The following is an 18,511-nucleotide window of genomic DNA, read 5'->3' on the forward strand; positions in this document are numbered from 1 at the left end:
TATTTTCAGGAGTTGGGTAGAAACCGGTTCTGGGCATAGTCGGGTATTTGACCAGCTTTTTCGGGTTTCGGGTAGGGTTAGGTCGGGTGTTGACCGGGTAAAGGTGGAACCGGTTATGTCGGGTCCGGGTCTGGTCCGGTTACATGAGTAGGAACCGGTTTCAGATCGGTATACCATGTTGGGTCGGAATGGGATATTCTGTGCACCTCTAACCTGGGGTAATCCAATGACAAAAGACAATCTCATATGCTCGCGATCACAAACAACACATGGTAGTCGAAGCCAACCATCTCCTATTTGGATTATACGAAGGCCCACTACAGTAAAACCTTTTATTTATTATGATACAGATTTTATTAGGTGAATTATACCTAGTTGTGTGTTTATATCCAACTTAATCATTTTTTTTAACGAACATAATAGACCGAACTGCTAATACACGGTTGGGGTAAAACAACAAATCAAAGTGATTGGGTTTGAGGGCTTGAATTGTTTTTCTTGTTTTTCATTCTTAAAGTTTTTGATGATTTGTATTAAAATTTCAAAATTAATATATAAACATGGAAAAATCATCATCATCATCATCATCATCATCATCATCATCATCATCATCATACTCAGTATATTCCACCAATAGCAAAGCTATGATAGGGTCTGAGGAGGGTAAGATGTAAACAACCTTACCTCTACCATTTAGGAATACAGATGTTGCTTCCGGTGAGACCCCCGGCTCAATAGTAGTTTGCATCAAGCCTTGGACATAAGGCATAAACATGGAAAAAATGAAAAGGTTAAAAAGTTACTTCAGGTTACACGGTTGTTTCATGTTCCCAACGTCTATTGAACCGTCAAATTGTCAAAAACAGAAATGTGAACCATCAAGTCTCAAACAAACCGGATACTCAGTTTTACAAGTCTACGAGCACCCCTCGACATAACAAATTAAACTATTACGTCTGATAAAAGTACAAGACCTTGTGTTAATAAAATTGTTTTTAGTGTTATATGACTCGCGTACTGTTTTTACTGTACTATATGTCCCTTCAAACAGTTAGGCATTTTGTTAACAAGTGAAATTAACTTCCAATTTGATTTTGTTTAGCAAAAAACTTGTTGATAAACGAATCTTAGATATTTTCAAAGAATGGAAAGATATTTTCCTTTTATGTATTTTGTTCTTGATAACTAAGAGAGTCAACTTCTATATATATAACACTACTTGATACCTGTGTTAGTTAACTTATAACTAAAAGTCAAACCAAGTCAACATTCTATTAGACACACAAAATAAGTTGCTCAATAATATTTAAGCTATACAAGCCAAACTCCACAATCTAATATACCCAGTTTAATAGACATTATAAAGACTCGATTTGTAAGCTAACGAGCATTTCTAACATGTTGACCCGAGGCAGGGATCAACAGACCAACCAGGGTTCACCATAGGTGGTGCAGCTGCAGTTTCTTTGCGCGGTGTGTACTGCATGTATGCCATTTGGGGCTGGACTGAGTACTGCAGAGGAGCGGCCGCAGGTAGTGGCTGTCGGTGATGGTAAGGAATGCCAACTGGATAATTGTAACCAGCCATGTGTACAGGAACCATTCTTACTTGTGGCTGCACACCTTTGTTCTTTGAGTTGTCAGCAGGTGTTACTGTAATAATCCTACCCTGCATTTCATCAAATTAAATTTCATATTATTATTATTATTATTATTAATATTAATAATAATATAAATAAATGAACACTTACCCACAACATCTTTTGTGGATCACCAATAGCTTTCTTTGCAGCCTCAACAGTCTTGTAAGTAATAAAACCGAAACCACTAACAAAGCATACAAAAAGAGAACGAATTCGCTTTAAAAAAGGGTAATGTACTAACATGATGAATATACATGTAAAGTATTTACCGTGATTTATATGTTTCCCTGTCATACGCAACAGAACCTTCTATATCACCATGTTTTTGGAAAAACAGAAGCAGCATTTCACTTGTTATTTCAGGGGCCAAACCGCCAATATAAAGCTTTCTTTGTGCTTGATCACTACTACTTGCAGTCCTCGCACCTTCACAAGCCAGGCTGCAAACTGTCATTCGGCCCTGCATATATAAAACAAAATATGTTTTAAGTCAAACGTTGATATAAGTATTTGGTTCTAGCATGATAATCACTGTATAAGGATTACTTACATCAATCAATTTAGCTGGTGTTCCTAAAGCCTTTCGAGTCGAATACATATCTTTATATGTGATAAAACCATACCCGCGTGCTCTTCCAGTTGTTTTATCAGTTATAACAACACCCTCCTCAATTTCACCATGTTTAAGAAACGCCTAGATGCAAATATGTAATCATAACAATTATCAACAATCTATGGCACAAGCATAACAGTAAGTGTTGTAAAAATCGGTTCTAGATAGCGATTAATCGGTCAAAGGCAGTCAAAATTGGTCAAAAGTGGTAAAATTTCGATCAGTTCATAACTTATTCATCCGGTCCAATTAATAAGTTTAAAAAAACTATAAATAAAATTTTGTATATATAGATATAAGTTTGAAAATTACATATAAAATTCTTTAATAAGTTTGAAAGGCAATTAATAACTTATTCATCCGGTCCAATTAATAAGTATGAAAGACAATCAGTTTTTTTACCACATTAACTGCATATTTGGACAACCCAGCTCGTTTTGCCACGTGTACCAAGAAGCATGAATAGGGCTGTAAACAAACCGAACCGAACCGGACGAGACCTTATTCTTGTTCGCCCGTTAAGCTTTTTTCCCGACAAACGGAAGGTTCGTGAACACTTTATCAAGTAAAATTTTGTGTCCGTGTTCGTGCGTTAAGGAATGGAGCTTGTTTGTGTTCGTCCGTGTCCGTTCATAAATTTTGTAAACGGACACAAACGAACGTTGCCGGACACTAAAGGACATAAAACAGAAAAGAACACAAACGGACATATAAATTGGAGAATAATAGTCACTAAATCAACACAAAATCACCAAAAAATCTTGAAATACACCACATAATTTCCAAAAGAAGCTTGATATAGTAACCATAAACATAGTTTCATCACAATAGTAATGGTATATAATAAATATATATAAAAATAAAAATAGTAAAAAGTATATAAATGAACATATATATGAAAACAAACATTAACGAACGTTAAATAATGAGCCTAAACGAACACATTACTGAACGTTCACGAACACAAATGAATGGACACAGAGTCTGTTCGCATTCGCTCGTTAAGCTTACCAAACGAAATTCTTTGTTCATGTTCGTTAATTTATAAAATGGACGAACATAAACGAACTTTCCACCGAACGGTTCGTTAGACGTTCGGTTCGCTTACAGCCTAAGCATGAACAAAGAAACTCACAGCACACAAGCTTTCAGTGGTGGTATTCCATGCCAATCGACAGACAAAAAGCTTTCGATTTGCTACATCCGCGCCTGCAACACTTTTAATTTCTTCAGCGATTGATGGGTGTTCGCACCCCCTTCGATTTCAAACATGCAAAGAACCAAATTAACATAAATTGCATAAAAATCACTGCTTTTGGGTATTTCTTGTGTTTTATCAACAAACCCTAATTTCAAATTTTCTTGAATCAAGAATCACAAATGGTATACATTTGGATAAAAATTACTGCTTTTAGGTGTATCTTGTGTTTTCTTGTATCAAGAATCACAACTGGGTCTAACATTTTATAAATTGTATAAAAATTACTACTTTTGGGTGTTTTTTTCTATTTTATAAACAAACCCTAATATCCTATTTTCTCGAATCAAGAACCACAATTGGGTTCTAAAATTTTATAAATTGCATAAAAAATACTGCTTTTAAGTGTTTCTTGTGTTTTATAAACAAACCCTAATTTCCAATTTCTTGAATCAAGAATTTGGGACTAAAACTTTATAATGTGGATAAAAATTACTGCTTTTGGGTGTTTTTTGTGTTAAGCAAACAAACCCTAATTTCCTGTCTATAAAATAGGAAACTTACAGCTTTGATAAAAGATATATGAGCTGAGTTTTGGCTAGTGGGTTTAACAGTGAATGTAATTCTTGTGACGTGTTAATGGCAATTTGGTCATTTTTGGTGTTTCGAGAGGTTGATTGGTGATATGTGGGTTTGGAGGGGTGATATGTGTTCATGTTGTCAAGTTTTGGGGAGTTACAAATGGGAGTAGCATCTTTCTTTTCATCTCAAAACTATGGAAATAAATGTCTTTATCGTCCGACTTATCCCGAAATAACTTTTAATTATTTAATTTAAAAAAAATAAAAGCGTAATATTTGCATTGTGCTCAACGGGATCTAACTGAAGGGCGTGGTGGGTTTCTTGACGAGTTAATTCGGCAAAAATACCACCGTTTACCTCTTTATTGGTTGGATGATTGGTTTCATATAAAGGGTATATTATTACGTCTTCATCTTTCAATATCATATTGTGTAATATAATGTAAGCATGTATTATATTTTTTTTAAAAAATTTTGGGCGGCTGCATTGTCAGTGCAGGGAGTTAAACTATAGCTCATTAAGATTTTGGAATACCATAAGGTCGTTCCAGGCCTTTTCTTACCACTTATTTTGTTACCTTGAACCTTATATGATTATCGATGTGATAAGCAAATGATTTTGAGAGTAACATAATACACATGCTTGTGTTGTATTCCATTAACCTCAAATGGACACGTCAATGCAGATCCATTTACATTCTCGTTAAATAATAGCGCTTAATTGAGGGCATTGAGGTCGTCGTTGGAACCTTGATCACTTCTCATGTACCAACCTCGCCATTCCATTGGGTGATTCCTCCAAAAAAAAATCTATGTTTACTTTCAGTTGACGAGATCTTGTGTTACAAGAAATTCCAGTGTTATTTTAATATATACTTGTGTATTTGTTTAATTGTACTATACGTCCCTTCAAGCTCAATCAGGCATTTTGTTTTAACAATTGAAAATGTATTCTAATATAATATTGATTTTGTTTAGCAAAAACTTGTTGATAAATATTTTCATTAGGTATTTTGTGTTGATAACAAATAGAGTGCAACCTCTCTATATATAACCAATACATCACCTAACTAACACAAGTTAACAAAAGACACAAGGTAACAAACTTATAACTAAAAGTCAAACCAAGTCAACACTCTATTAGACAGAAACAAAATAAGTTAGCCCATAATCTATAAGACACATAGACCATATTCCACAATCTAATCTACTCAGTTTTATAAGACATAATAAAGACTCGATTCACAAACTAACGAGCATTTCTAAACTTTGACCCGATGCATAGGTCAACAGACCAACCAGGGTTCAGCATAGGTGGTGCAGCAGACGGTCCTGCAGTTTCTTGGCGCTGTGTGTACTGATAGCATGACATTTGAGGTTGGACCGAGTACTGCAGAGGAGCAGCAGCAGCAGCAGGCGGTGGTTGTCGGTGGTGGTAAAGCATGCCGCCACCTGGATAACTGTAACCAGCCATGTGTACAGGAGCCATTCCTACTTGTGGTTGCACACCTTTGTTCTTTGAGTTGTAAGCAGGTTTTACTGATATACTCCTACCCTGCATTTTATCAAATTAAATTTCATATTATTATTATTATTTCAATATATATATATATATATATAATTGAACACTTACCCACAAAATCTTTTGTGGATCAACAATAGCCTTCCTTGCAGCCTTGACTGTCTTGTAGGTAATAAAACCGAAACAACTAAGAAACAAAAAGATAACGAATACGCGTTAAGAAAGGGAGAAAGGGTAATACGATGAATAAATATGTCCAGTATTTACCGCGATTCATTTGTTACTCTGTCATATGCAACATAACCTTCTTCTATATCACCATATTTTTCGAAAACCATAAGAAGCATTTCACTTGTAACTTCAAGGGGCAAACCGCCAATAAAAACCGTTCTTTGTGCTTGATCATCACTACTTTTGGTGCTCACACCACCACAAGCCAGGGTGCAAACTGTCATTTGGCCCTGCATATATCAAAGAAAATATTTTAACAAACAAAGAGAGGAGAATAATATTGTGCTTAGTCTAGCTTACATCAATCAATTTAGTTGGTGCTTGTAGAGCCTTCCGAGCCGAATCAATATCTTTATATGTGACAAAACCAAACCCGCGTGATTTTCCACTTGCTTTATCAGTTATAACAGTACCCTCCTCGATTTCACCATGCTTAAGAAACGCCTACATGTTATATCATAACCGTTATCAACAATCTACAACAAGGGCTGTTCACGAGCTGAGCCGAGCCAGGGCCAGCTTGGGCACGAATTCAAACTTAAACAAGCCAGAACTTCAAGCTCGGGCTCACCTCGTTAAAAGCTCGAACTAGCTCGTGACTCGTAAATTTTTTTATTTTATTATTTTTTAACAAAGATTGATATATAGAAGACAATTTTAACACACATATTACAAAATTTATAAATAAGAGAAGTTATAACATTATATGTATTAACCTCTTCTTTCTTTTTAAAGATACAGTAGAGAGCTATTATATATGTATTATATTTTATTTCTTTTAATATTTATATATGTTGTTATTATTATTATTATTATTATTACATATATTAAAAATTGGGGTTAAAATTTAACGAGCAATCGAGCGAGCTACAAGCCGGGCTCGAGCTCGGCTCGTTTACAAACCGAGCCGGCTCGGCTCTTATAGATACAAACTCTTTTCGAGAGAACTTCACGCGAGCCATGAACTTTTTGAGCACCCATATACAACACAAGCATCATAAGTAGAGTTGGCAGCACCAACCTGTTCACATACAAACGGGTCGATTTGGGAAATGTTTAACGGGTTGAAAGGGTTTAAAACCTCCTAAATCATTTCAAATCATTTTATTCAAAAACTTGATTTACTACTAAAAGAGTGTAATGTAGTTACTAATATACTAATTCATTATTAAAAAATGGACAAAAGATAAGTTGAACAACCCAACCCGGCCCATTTTGCCACCTGTAACAAGAAGCATGAACAAAGAACTCACAGCACACAAGCTTTCAGTAGTGGTCCTCCATGCTAATCAACGGACGAAAAGCCTTTGATTCGTTACATCTGCGCTTGCAACACTTTTTATCTCTTCAGCAATCAAAGGGTTTTCGCATCCGCTTCAATTTCAAACATTCAGAGAACCAAATTCAAAGCATAAATTGAAAATAAAAACTGTTTTTGGGTGTATCTTCTGTTTTATAAACATAATTTTCTGTTTCTTGAATCAAGAATCACAATTGGGTCTAACTATTTATTTATAAATTGGATAAAAATCACTGCTTGTTGGTGTATCTTTGGTTTGAAATCTTTGAACCCTCCCTTTCCGTCTCCGCCTCTCACCCACCACCGCCACTGCCGTTACACCCCCCCCCCATCTCCACCTCACTGCTCCACCCTTATTTTGCCACCGTCATCACCCATTCTCGGTTTTTGCTTATTTGGTCTTCTAGCATTTCATTTTCTAGGCGATTTGTTTTGAATGACATTAGTTTGGAGGTTTCGCTAGTAATGCCCGCCAGGTATTTGATTAAATGCCAACACCAAATTTTATTTTAATTTCCTTTGTTTCCAAAAACAAAAAAAGTTTTAATTTCTTAAGTGATTTATGAGGGCCTGTGGTGGAGAGCCCGGTCCTAGCTCGGGCACGGGGATTTGGCGTTGCCCCTTTAAAAATTTTCATGTTTGCAAAGATGGTATCCCGGGATACAAGGGGTACTCTAGGTTACTCATGCATTTTCAGTGGGATCACTTCAATGTAAAGGAAATGAGAGATCAGTTAAAGGAGCATCTTGCTTCGGACTTGGAACTCTACAATGACGTTGTCGAAACCTTGCGCTTGCTTAAGAACTGGTTATGCGGGGAGTGCATGGCCCTGCATGCCTTGAATAGGCCTTGTCTGCACGGAAAAGAAGTTGTTAAATGCACCCCACGTGCAGGAGGCGACTTTGATTTTATTGTGGGGATCCCTCAACCCCGCGATTCGCAGGTGGAACTTTGGAGTGGTCAGTCTGAAATGTTTGTGGTAGATGTCGCTCTCCTTGAGCACGTCCTCGCCATTCCTATTACCACTGTCAAGAGTATCCCGCCCGCGTGTCGCATGGCTTTTGCCCAGGCTTTGTCAGGGGGGCTCCGTAAGTGGTGGATGCCCCGAGGTCTATTGAGGCTTGGGTTAAACTTTTGTTGTTGCCTCGTTGCACGTTACGTGTTGTCAAACCAGCTACTAGGCAAGAACGAAGGTCTGGTAACAAGAAATCGCTTCAATGTAGCTCCATTATGCGGGCTTTGGCTGTTTGGAAAGATGGGGCAGGTTTAGAAGAGTTGGTGCTACCGCTCCTTGAACTTCCAGTGATGTGGGATTGCCAACATAAAGAAGATGGAGGGGGCAATATCAAGCAGTGCCTCCGGAAGGTAGCGGACGGCCATTACACAGCGGCGATCAAAGTCCTGTGTTCATCCGGGGCCGCGCCTGCCGGGGGGGATACTTTGAGAGCATTGATTGATAAACATCCTGTGGTGGACCCCCCGACCATGCCCTCTGTCGTGCCATCGGAACCAGCCTTGCAGGTGGACGGTGATTGTGTGTTGGAATGTATTAAAACCTTCCCGAAAGGTACATCTTGTGGGAGGGATGGTTTGCGGGCCCAACATATTTTAGACGCTTTCTGTGGCCAGGGGTCTCCGACCGCCTCCGGGCTCTTAAAGGCCATCACTAATGTTTTTAACTTGTGGCTTGGGGGGCTTTGTCCAAAAGTTCTAGCGGGGTTCATTGCTTCGGCACCGTTGACCCCTCTGTTGAAGCCTGACAATGGAATTAGACCCATCGCAGTGGGGGCCATTTGGAGAAGATTGGTGTCGAAAGTCGCTATGCGTAAAATAGGGAAAAAGGTGGCTGCTTATCTAGGGGATTTCCAATTCGGGGTTGGGATCCCTAATGGGGCAGAAGCGGTATTGCATAGTGCTAACAGATTTTTGAGCGCGTTTCATTCTGACGGGTCCCTGGCTATGCTCACTGTTGATTTTTCTAACGCCTTCAACGAGGTGGATCGGACGACCCTTCTCAGGGAAGTTAGCTGCATATGTCCATCCATCTTCCCATGGGTCCAGTTATATGCCCGTCCCGCCCGTTTATATGTGGGGGATACTTATATCGGGGCTTTTACTGGGGTGCAGCAAGGGGACCCCCTTGGCCCTCTTCTTTTGCGTTGGTCCTTCATCCGCTCATCCTTAGGGTGCAGGGGACCTGTTCCTTGCCCTTCCATGCTTGGTATTTAGACGATGGCATTATTATTGGTAAGGCTGAGGAGGTCGCTAGAGCGTTGGGCATTATTCGCTCAGAGGGGGCGTCTCTAGGGCTTAGGCTTAATATTCGAAAAACAGAGGTTTTTTGGCCGTCATGTGATGATTCGAAGAAAGTGTCGGGTTTATTCCCAGGAGAGATTAGCAGGCCTGCGATGGGAGTTAAACTCTTGGGGGGAGCGGTTAGTCGGGATGCAGGGTTTATTCGGTCTTTGGCAACTAAAAGAGCTTTGAGGGCGGTTGAACTTATGAAACGCCTGCCGGACCTGAGGGACCCCCAAAGTGAGCTCCTTTTGTTACGCTCGTGCATGGGGGTTGCTAAGTTAGTGTTTGGGCTCCGGACCTGTCAACCTGAACATGTCAAAGAGGCTGTGTCCATCTTTGATGCGGGCTGCGGGGGGCAATTGAAGATGTTGTGTGTGGAGGACCGCATTTTGGGGACCTCCGGTGGAGGTTGGCTTCCTTCCCTATGCGTTGCGGAGGCTTAGGAATTTTCTCGGCTGAGGATGTCTCCGCATATGCATTTGTGGCTTCCAGGTCTCAGTCGTGGAAATTGCAGGACCACGTCCTGCGAAACGCTGGTGTTACTGGGGTAGATCCTGACTCCTCTTTTGCACTTGGTAATATTGGAGCAACTCTCCCGAACCTTGATATAGGCGGTTTTACTGATAAGGAGACCGCCCCCAAGAAACCTCAACAAACCTTGGCGAGTGCTCTTTATGGTAAACACGTACATGATTTGGAGGAGCGATTCGATATGACCCCGAGACAAAAGTCAGTTTTAGCTTGTCTCAAGGGGGCTCATGCCCAGGATTTTTTGACTGTTGTGCCCATTGAAGGTCTTGGGCAACGGATGTCGGCAGTTGAATACAGAGCCATCCTTAAATACCGGCTTATGATTCCCCTTTTATCGTCATGACTGGGTTAGAGATGTGTTATGGGATGTGCTTAGACGTGCCGGGATCTCAGCCAAGAAGAGGCACCTGTTAACTTTTTGACTAATCTGCGTGAAGAAAGATCTACCCTGCGTCCTGCGGATGTTCTTGTGTTTGGCTGGGAAGGGGGTAAGCATGCGTGTGTTGACCTTACTGGGGTGTCCCCGTTGGTGGGGCTGAGAGACAGTGGCTTCGTACCGGGATAGGCGGTTTTAAGAGCGGAGTCTAGGAAGGTTGCTAAGCATGAGACATCGTGTTTGGAGAATCAACACGTGTTCATTCCATTTGCCTTCGACACTTTTGGATCCCTAGCTACCGAGGCGGTTCGCTTCTTGGAGCGGGTGCAGAAGGTGGTCCACAGTGACTCGCAGAGCCCGAGAAACCAAGGATTTATATTTAATAGAATAGGCTTTGCGATTCAAAAGGGGATAGCGGCGCAACTTGTTGCTCGCTTACCCATTATCCAGATGTAGTTCGGTTTGTGTTATATATAAAAGGATCAATATTTTCTCTAAAAAAAATGTGTATCTTGTATTGTATAAACAAACCCTAATTTCTTATTTCTTGAATCAAGAATCACACTCTTGTGTTTTATAAGCAAACCCCAATATTCTATTTCTTGAATCACAATTGGATCTAACATGTTATCAATTGCATAAAAATTGCTACTTTTGGGTGAATCTTGTGTTCTATAAACAAACCCTAAATTTCTATTTCTTGAATCAAGAATCACAATTTGGTCACAATTTATAAATTGAATAAAAGGACCTCTTTTGGGTGTATCTTGTGTTTTAGAAAAAAAAAAAACCCCAACTTCCTAATATAATCAAAATTGTATAAAAATACTGTTTTTTTTGTTTGTTTTATAAACAAACCCTAATTTCCTATTTCTTGAATCAAACATCACAATTGAGTCAACATTTTATTAATTTTATAATAAGAAACTTACAACTTTGACAGAAGATTGACTAGTTGGGTTTTGGCGAGGGGGTTCAACAGCGAACGTAATTCTTGTGATGCGTTAAGGGTAATTTGGTCAATTCGGGTGTTTTGGGAGGTTGATTGGTGGTATATGGTTTTCGAGGGGTGGTATATGTTCATGTTATCAATTTTTGGGGAGAGGCGTTACAAACGAGCATCAAGTTTTTCTTTCATCTCAAAACTATGGAAATGAACATCCTTTTTATCTCGGTGATCCAGATTTCAAATTTAATTACGTAATTAAAATAAATGAAAAAGTAATGCTGATGTTTTCAAGTTTCGGATAGAGGTGTTATAAATGATCGTTGAAGTTTCTTATTTATTTTTAATATTAAGATTACACACTTGTGGCCTAATGACATGAGACTTGGGTCACTTTGGTGGATTAAGGCAATAAAAGATTGCTAGGCCGTGTGTAAGGTTGTAAGTTCGAATTCTAGGCCTACCCGTGCTTTCGTCCCATCGTGTACGCCAGAGAGTTCTGTTCTTGTGGTGGCATAACGATTGTCAACTGCTCGCTGGCGGTCTGGTTTCCCGGCTAGAGGGTGACAACATGACTCTCCAATTTAGGAAGTGCGATGACCTAAACACAAAAAAATCGTTTCATAAATAAAATAAAAAATAAAAAAAAAAGATTAAAAAAGTAATCTTAAATATAGTGACTAATACTAAAGATATAAGACAATAATTACATTATTAAAGAAAAGCACAAGTTTAAATTTAAAACATGGAAAATAAGATGAAACCAGTTTATGAGTATCCCTTGACATACCTTTACGGCCATGCAATAACAAATTAAGTTTTTACATCAGATAATATTATAAACGATAAATGTACAAGTCCTTGTATTATAAACTTTTTTTGGATTACTCGCGTATTAGCGTATATGTTTTTATTGTACTACATGGCCCTTTGAACTCAATTAGACATTTTGTTTTAACAAGTGAAATTGAGTTCTAATTTGATTTTAATTGGCCAAAACTTAACAATAAATGAATTTTCGATATTTTATCGTTAAGAGATAGGAACTATATTTTCCTTTTAAGTATATACACTCCTAACCAACACAAGTTGTGTTAGTCAAGAAAAACACACAAAATAACCATCTTATAACTAAAAAGTCAAACCAGGTCAACATTCTAATAGACAAACAAAATAAGTTGCCTAATAATCTTTAAGCCACACAATCTAATCTACCCACTTTAGAAGACTTACTAATAACAAAGACGCAATATTTTAACAACGTTTGGAACTATCAACATTCCTAAGATGGGATATCAACTGTCCATACCGATTTTGACAGCAAAAACACCATTAAGGAGGAAACTCATCATTGTGAAAAAATCACCTGTCAGGTTTCGAACATGAGATATTAAAGGTCTCAAGCCTTAATCATCACCTCCATATCATTGGACTAGAAGGTCAATTGCACTCGAATTACAAACTAACGAGCATTTTTAACGCTTTGACCCATGGCACCGGTCAACAGACCACCCAGGTAGCACATCATGGATCATGTTTCATTTTTTCAAGAAATGATACATGTAAAACTACCTAGCTAACACTTAACTCCATTAAATGATCCTTTTGATTGTGGTTCTTAAAGTTGCAATAATCACGTTAGAAACACATTAAAATAATAATAAAAAAAACACCTAGAACAAAGAGAGTGTTATCTGATACCGAACCAAAATGTTATTCGGGTATTCACTTTTTAGGTTGGGTAGGGAGAAAACAATTTAAATAAACACATATGTTCACAAAATATATCTGGTCATAAGTATCAAAACATAGCAAGTTCTAAAACCATTCTTCTTGCACCTTTATTTCTGTATCCAATCCTATACAAAAAGAAAATGCAAATAACATAAGTATTAAAAGGGTATAAGATACAAATTTCATTTTCTTTCCTACAAAATATTATTAGTTAGCATTACGCCATCATCACATCATAAATAACAGTACACACTAACACACATTTTTTAAATGAGAAACTTTGCACCGAAATTAAAAGTGTATGACTCAGTTTTTGCATTTACATATTCATAGTTGACTTCAAATATTTATTGTTTTTTTTAAGTAAGAAAAAGAAATAACTTTATCATTAACTTGGATTCCAAGATGTAACAAAAGTTAAAAAAAGAGATAACTTGCATAAAAATGCAATTCAGATTCATAGTATGATTTTAAATATATATGACCAATAAGAAAATTCATTTAGTTAATCGAACAAAATTTCTTGTTCATGTTCGTTCATTTATTAAACGAATTAGCATAGACGAACTTCCCCTCTTAACTGTAAACTAACAGTTCACCAAACGTTCAGTTCATTTACAGATCTAATTGTTTAGCATCTTTTCAGCAATTTTTCAAGATTTCCATAGAAATTAAATAAAGCTACAAACTTTGAAACAAATTAACGGATTTCTAACCTGAATCGAAGGCTTCAGAGCTTCAATTTTCAGCAATTATGGTTCATACTTTAAAAGTTATTAATAAGAAAACTCCTACACCTAGTTCTGTCAACACCCAGAAATGTTTATTGTATTGCTTCGCTCGCAAGCAGGGCCGGCCATTGACCAGGGCGGAGTGGTCGACGGACCTAGGCCCGACTCCACGGTAGGCCCGAAAAATTTTTAAAAAATTTATATATTTTATATATAAATTATATTTCAGATTTCTTTTAACAAGGCCCAATTTCAATTTCCAATTGCCCAAATATGAAAGCCCATAAACAATTTATAATTTTCAGATTTTGATACATGGTGGTGCTGGTTATGAATTAGGAGACCAAGAGGCACGATACGAACGACGATCATCAGAAACTAAGAAACTTAAAACCCTTACCGCCGTGACATCCGTCGGCGTCCAGGCCCACTCCGGCCAGTCCGGCCAGTCACAGCGCCGCTACGCCGGCTTCTTTCAATCTTTGGTCTCACAGCGCTGCTCCGACTGTCCGTCTCCGACTGTCCGTCTTGTTGAGTTGAGACTTGAGGTTTGTTTCTTGTAATTAATATGTGAGAATTTAGAATTTAGATTGTATTTATGTTGAGGATTATGTTCGATTTAAAGAACCGAGGCTCCGACTGACAGCTGTTGGTCTGTTAGTGTTAGATTATGTTAGATTTTAGAATATTAATATATTATATATTGTACTTATATATATATATATATATATATATAGTATATTATATATTTAGCAGACTAGCACAGTAGGTTTTTTTAAATTATATTATTAGATGATTATATATTTAACTAATATAATCTTTATATATTTTTCAGAAAAAATGCCTCCTAAATACAAGTATCTATCGGGTAGTCAAAAACTTAAAAAGAGGAAACGCGCGGAAAAATTAACAAAGTCTCAGGTTGGGGATATATTTAAGTTTTTTTCAAAGGAACCTCAAACTTCAAGTGGTAAAGAAGAACAAGAATGAGTTTACGTTGATAAAGATAATGTGATTAATGTTGAAGCAAATGTTGATGGTAACATCAATGTGGATGAAGATGATATTGATGCGGATGGTCATGTGAATGAAGACGATATTGATGTGGATGTTCAAGTGGATAAAGATGATGTTGATTTGGATGAAGATGATGTTGATGCTAATATGGAAGGTGTTAATTTGGATGAATGTAATATGAATACAAATATTGATATTTTTGATCCTAGAAATTGGGATACCCTTAATCCGTACATGATCAATATCTTGGCTGAGAAAGGTCCAAAACGAGATTTGACTATTCATAAGGGCCCGGTGAATTCAATTGGAAGACGGTTTTCTTCAAGCATGTATACAAGACGTCTATCTAATGGGGAGACTTGTGATAGAGTATGGCTAGTGTATTCGAAAGAGGTTGACAAGCTATTTTGTTTTTGTTGTAAACTTTTTAGAAAAGGGCAACCGAAAGGTGGGTTGGATAGCGATGGTTTTGCGAATTGGAAACACTCTTCCATTAGACTTAAAAATCATGAATCTAGCATTGAACATATGAAGAATATGAAACAATGGTTTGAAATGCGTAAAAGGTTGAAATGTAAGGAAACAATTGACAAAGTAGCATACGAGCAATTCAAGAAAGAAAGAGATTATTGGAGAGAAGTTATTTTTAGGATTCTTGCACTTGTGAAATTTCTTGCTAAAAATGGTTTAGCATTTCGGGGATCCTACGAGAAGTTGTATCAAAAAAGTAATGGAAACTTTTTGTGATTGATTGAGATGTTAGAAGAGTTTGACCCAATTATAAAAGAACATGTACGACGTATTATGAATGATGAACTAAACGTACATTATCTTGGGCACAACATCCAAAACGAGTTAATAGGTTTGCTAGCACATCGGATTAGATCAGAAATCATCGAGAAGATAAAGCAAGTAAAGTATTATTCTATAATCCTCGATTGCACTCCTGATATAAGTCACCAAGAACAAATGTCGATAATTGTGAGGTATGTCAATGTCAATTTAAACTCTAATAAGGTTACTGTTGAGGAATCTTTTCTAGGTTTTCTAGTTGTTGATGATACCACCGGTAAGGGACTTTTTGATGTTACACTTGAAGAATTAAAGTCTCTTGGTCTTGATGTCAATAATATGCGTGGCCAAGGCTATGATAATGGATCAAACATGAAAGGAAAACATCAAGGAGTTCAAAAGAGATTCTTAGATATAAATCCTAGAGCTTTTTATGCCGCGTGTGGTTGTCATAGTCTTAACCTTGTATTATGTGACATGGGTAATACTTGCACTAAAGCTAGAGAATTCTTTGGTGTCATACAACGGATTTATTCCGTCTTTGCTAATTCTACTAAGAGGTGGGCGATTTTAAAAGACAATGTTAAAGGATTGACTCTTAAGTCAATGTGTCCTACTCATTGGGAAAGTCGTGTGGATAGTGTTAAACCGATTAGATTTCAACTTATTGATGTAAGAGAAGCTTTGCTTGAAGTTAGGGACCTCAATACCGACACCGATACTAAAACTCAAAGCAATGCTCGTTCGCTATCTAAGAATGAAACTTGTGAGTTTGAATTTTATTTAGCAACTGTCATATGGTATGAAATATTATCAACGGTGAATTTCGTGAGCAAAAGATTGCAATCCAAGAATATGATTCTCGATGTTGCTATTAAACAAGTGAAAAATTTGATTAAATTCTTCAAGAGTTATAGAGAAGTGGGCTTCTCTAAGGCTATTGATGAAGCTACCAAAATTGCCATTGAAATGGGTGTTGATCCGGTATTCTCTCAAAAGCGTCCGATTATTAGGAAAAAACAATTTGATGAGTCTCATGAGCAAGAAGTCTTATTTTCACCCGAGGAGAACTTTAAAGTTAATTACTTTTTATGTATCGTCGACCAAGCGATTGCTTCTCTTGAAACAAGATTTGAACAATATGAACAATACGAAAAACTATTTGGTTTTTTGTTTCCTAAAAACTTGAAGACGCTTGATGAAACAAAACTTAAGTCGTGTTGTTATACTCTTCAAGAAGCATTAAAGCATGGAGACGAGTCCGATGTTTATGCCGATGAGCTTTATTTGGAGTTGAAGTTATTTGAGACATTTTTATCTAGTGATATTGTCACACCTTTGGATGCTCTAAACAATGTGGTGCAACATGGTTTTTTCCCTAATGTGGTAAATGCGTATCGAGTGTTATTGACTATTCCGGTAACTGTGGCTTCGGCTGAAAGAAGTTTTTCAAAATTGAAGTTGTTGAAGACTTACATGCGGTCCACAATGTCCCAAGAAAGACTTAACGGCTTGGTGTTGATATCTATTGAGAGCGATGTATTGGAAAGCATAAATTATCAAGACTTGATCGAGGTTTTGCTTCAAAAAATGCTAGGAGAGCATCACGTTTCGTTTAGGTATGTAAATTAGATTATTTTTGCTACAATTTATATGTTTTGTGTATTGAAATTACAATTATCATCGTATGATCTACTTTTATTTGAGTTATCGTGTTTTATATTTTACTTAAGTCTTAAGGCCCGAATTTATACTCGCCTTCGGCCCAAATTTTTTTAACGGTTTTCGGAGCCGGGCCTGCTCGCAAGTCGCGAATGCACTTTCGAAAACTGCGATAGCTTTAGGAAGGAGGCTATTGATTACCATTAAGTTACACTTGGCATCATGTGCTTCCAATTCTTCGACACCATGCGAAAACGCGTAATCGAAAACCTTTTCTAAACACTCGGTACCGTATTTCTCACCATGTTTGAAGGTTAATCCAATGTTTTAAAAACTGGTATTTTACTTGTACTGGATTAGGCTAAAAACTGGTATAACCGGTTGAACCGGGTTATACCGGGAGGTTCAACCGAATAGTTTTTCTTATAATTTCCTATAAATTTAACTTTAACTCCAAAAATAATCCAAAAATAATTCAAAAATAAATAATTTCATAAAAAAAAATCAGAAAGTTAATCTATATTAAAAAATAATACAAAAGCACTCAATTTTAAAAAATAGTCCTAAAATATACACGTTTGAAGGTTAATTGTTGGGTTAAAAGTAATTTTGGAAAAATATGGGCTGCAAATATCAAAAATTTCTCATACGTAAACCGGCTTGCCGGTAAAAACCGGTATTTTAGAAAAAAACCGCCGGTACGATGGTTTTGCAAACCGGCCAAAAATACTGGCCTCAAAATACCGACCTGCTATACAAAATCCGGTTTAACCGGTTCATGTTGTAAACTTTGCAATTGAATTTGAGCCTTTGTGTTTATTATTGAATCAGGAATGAGTGTCTTCGTCTTCTCAACAAGACTAGATCATTTATTATTGATATTTGGACTGATAAGAAAGTATTGGCTTATTAAGTTTAGTTTTGAATTTTATATATATATATATATATATATATATATATATATATGGGATGGTTCATGCGAGAAGTGATATTACAGCGAGAAGTGAATCACATTCACTGATTTTGTTTGATCAACGGTCATTACTCAAAATGGCATTCTTGTAATATTAGTTTCACCATTTGAATGAAATTTAATACCAAATACCAAAATGGTATATTAGTATATTTGGTGTATTATCATTTAAAAAAAACTTGCACCTCACATTTAAATCCCCCAATTGTAGCTTCAAGCATTATGAAGGGTTTAATGTTTTGTATTTTGAGGTTGAAAAAGTAATATATAACCGATTCCTTACCTTATTTAATTGAATAAAAAATATAGGGCCTTTGTGGTGTAAACCAGATTGTAGTGTAGTTTTGATTGTTGTGTCGTTTT

The 18,511-nt window shown here is 37.0% G+C and overlaps 3 protein-coding genes and 1 pseudogene across 3 annotated transcripts; 2 read left to right on the plus strand and 2 right to left on the minus strand.

Moving 5' to 3' along the window:
- Positions 1 to 1,235: 1,235 nt before the first annotated feature.
- Positions 1,236 to 4,478, minus strand: LOC143612171 (UBP1-associated protein 2C-like). Its single transcript, XM_077086216.1, has 6 exons — positions 4,019 to 4,478; positions 3,392 to 3,512; positions 2,194 to 2,337; positions 1,913 to 2,103; positions 1,752 to 1,827; positions 1,236 to 1,669 (listed from the first exon to the last, which is right to left on the minus strand). The coding sequence occupies exons 1-6, from the start codon at positions 4,168 to 4,170 to the stop codon at positions 1,394 to 1,396; spliced, it is 960 nt and encodes a 319-aa protein (XP_076942331.1). The 5' UTR covers positions 4,171 to 4,478; the 3' UTR covers positions 1,236 to 1,393.
- An 806-nt stretch (positions 4,479 to 5,284) lies between these two features.
- On the minus strand, positions 5,285 to 11,377 carry LOC143612159 (UBP1-associated protein 2C-like; annotated as a pseudogene).
- Positions 11,378 to 14,544: 3,167 nt separating this feature from the next.
- Positions 14,545 to 15,468, plus strand: LOC143612161 (uncharacterized). The gene is made up of 2 exons (XM_077086209.1): positions 14,545 to 14,674; positions 14,732 to 15,468. Exons 1-2 carry the CDS (start codon positions 14,545 to 14,547, stop codon positions 15,466 to 15,468), a joined length of 867 nt encoding a protein of 288 aa, XP_076942324.1.
- A 57-nt stretch (positions 15,469 to 15,525) lies between these two features.
- Positions 15,526 to 17,145, plus strand: LOC143612162 (uncharacterized). The gene has a single exon (XM_077086210.1). The coding sequence runs from the start codon at positions 15,526 to 15,528 to the stop codon at positions 17,143 to 17,145; it is 1,620 nt and encodes a 539-aa protein (XP_076942325.1).
- The last annotated feature ends 1,366 nt before the right edge of the window (positions 17,146 to 18,511 follow it).

Source organism: Bidens hawaiensis, unplaced genomic scaffold, assembly GCF_021521415.1.
Source record: "Bidens hawaiensis isolate Kalapana, Puna unplaced genomic scaffold, B.hawaiensis_p1.1 tig00033826_1, whole genome shotgun sequence".
NCBI lineage: Eukaryota > Viridiplantae > Streptophyta > Magnoliopsida > Asterales > Asteraceae > Bidens > Bidens hawaiensis.

Coding starts and splice junctions, on each gene's coding strand:
- LOC143612171 (XM_077086216.1), bottom strand. CDS start 4,170: ATGAACACATATCACCCCTCCAAACCCACATATCACCAATCAACCTCT. Junction 3,513..4,018: donor ATATATCTTTTATCAAAGCT/GTAAGTTTCCTA, acceptor TTGAAATCGAAG/GGGGTGCGAACACCCATCAA. Junction 2,338..3,391: donor CCACTGAAAGCTTGTGTGCT/GTGAGTTTCTTT, acceptor ATTTGCATCTAG/GCGTTTCTTAAACATGGTGA.
- LOC143612162 (XM_077086210.1), top strand. CDS start 15,526: ATGAATGATGAACTAAACGTACATTATCTTGGGCACAACATCCAAAAC.
- LOC143612161 (XM_077086209.1), top strand. CDS start 14,545: ATGCCTCCTAAATACAAGTATCTATCGGGTAGTCAAAAACTTAAAAAG. Junction 14,675..14,731: donor GGAACCTCAAACTTCAAGTG/GTAAAGAAGAAC, acceptor TTAATGTTGAAG/CAAATGTTGATGGTAACATC.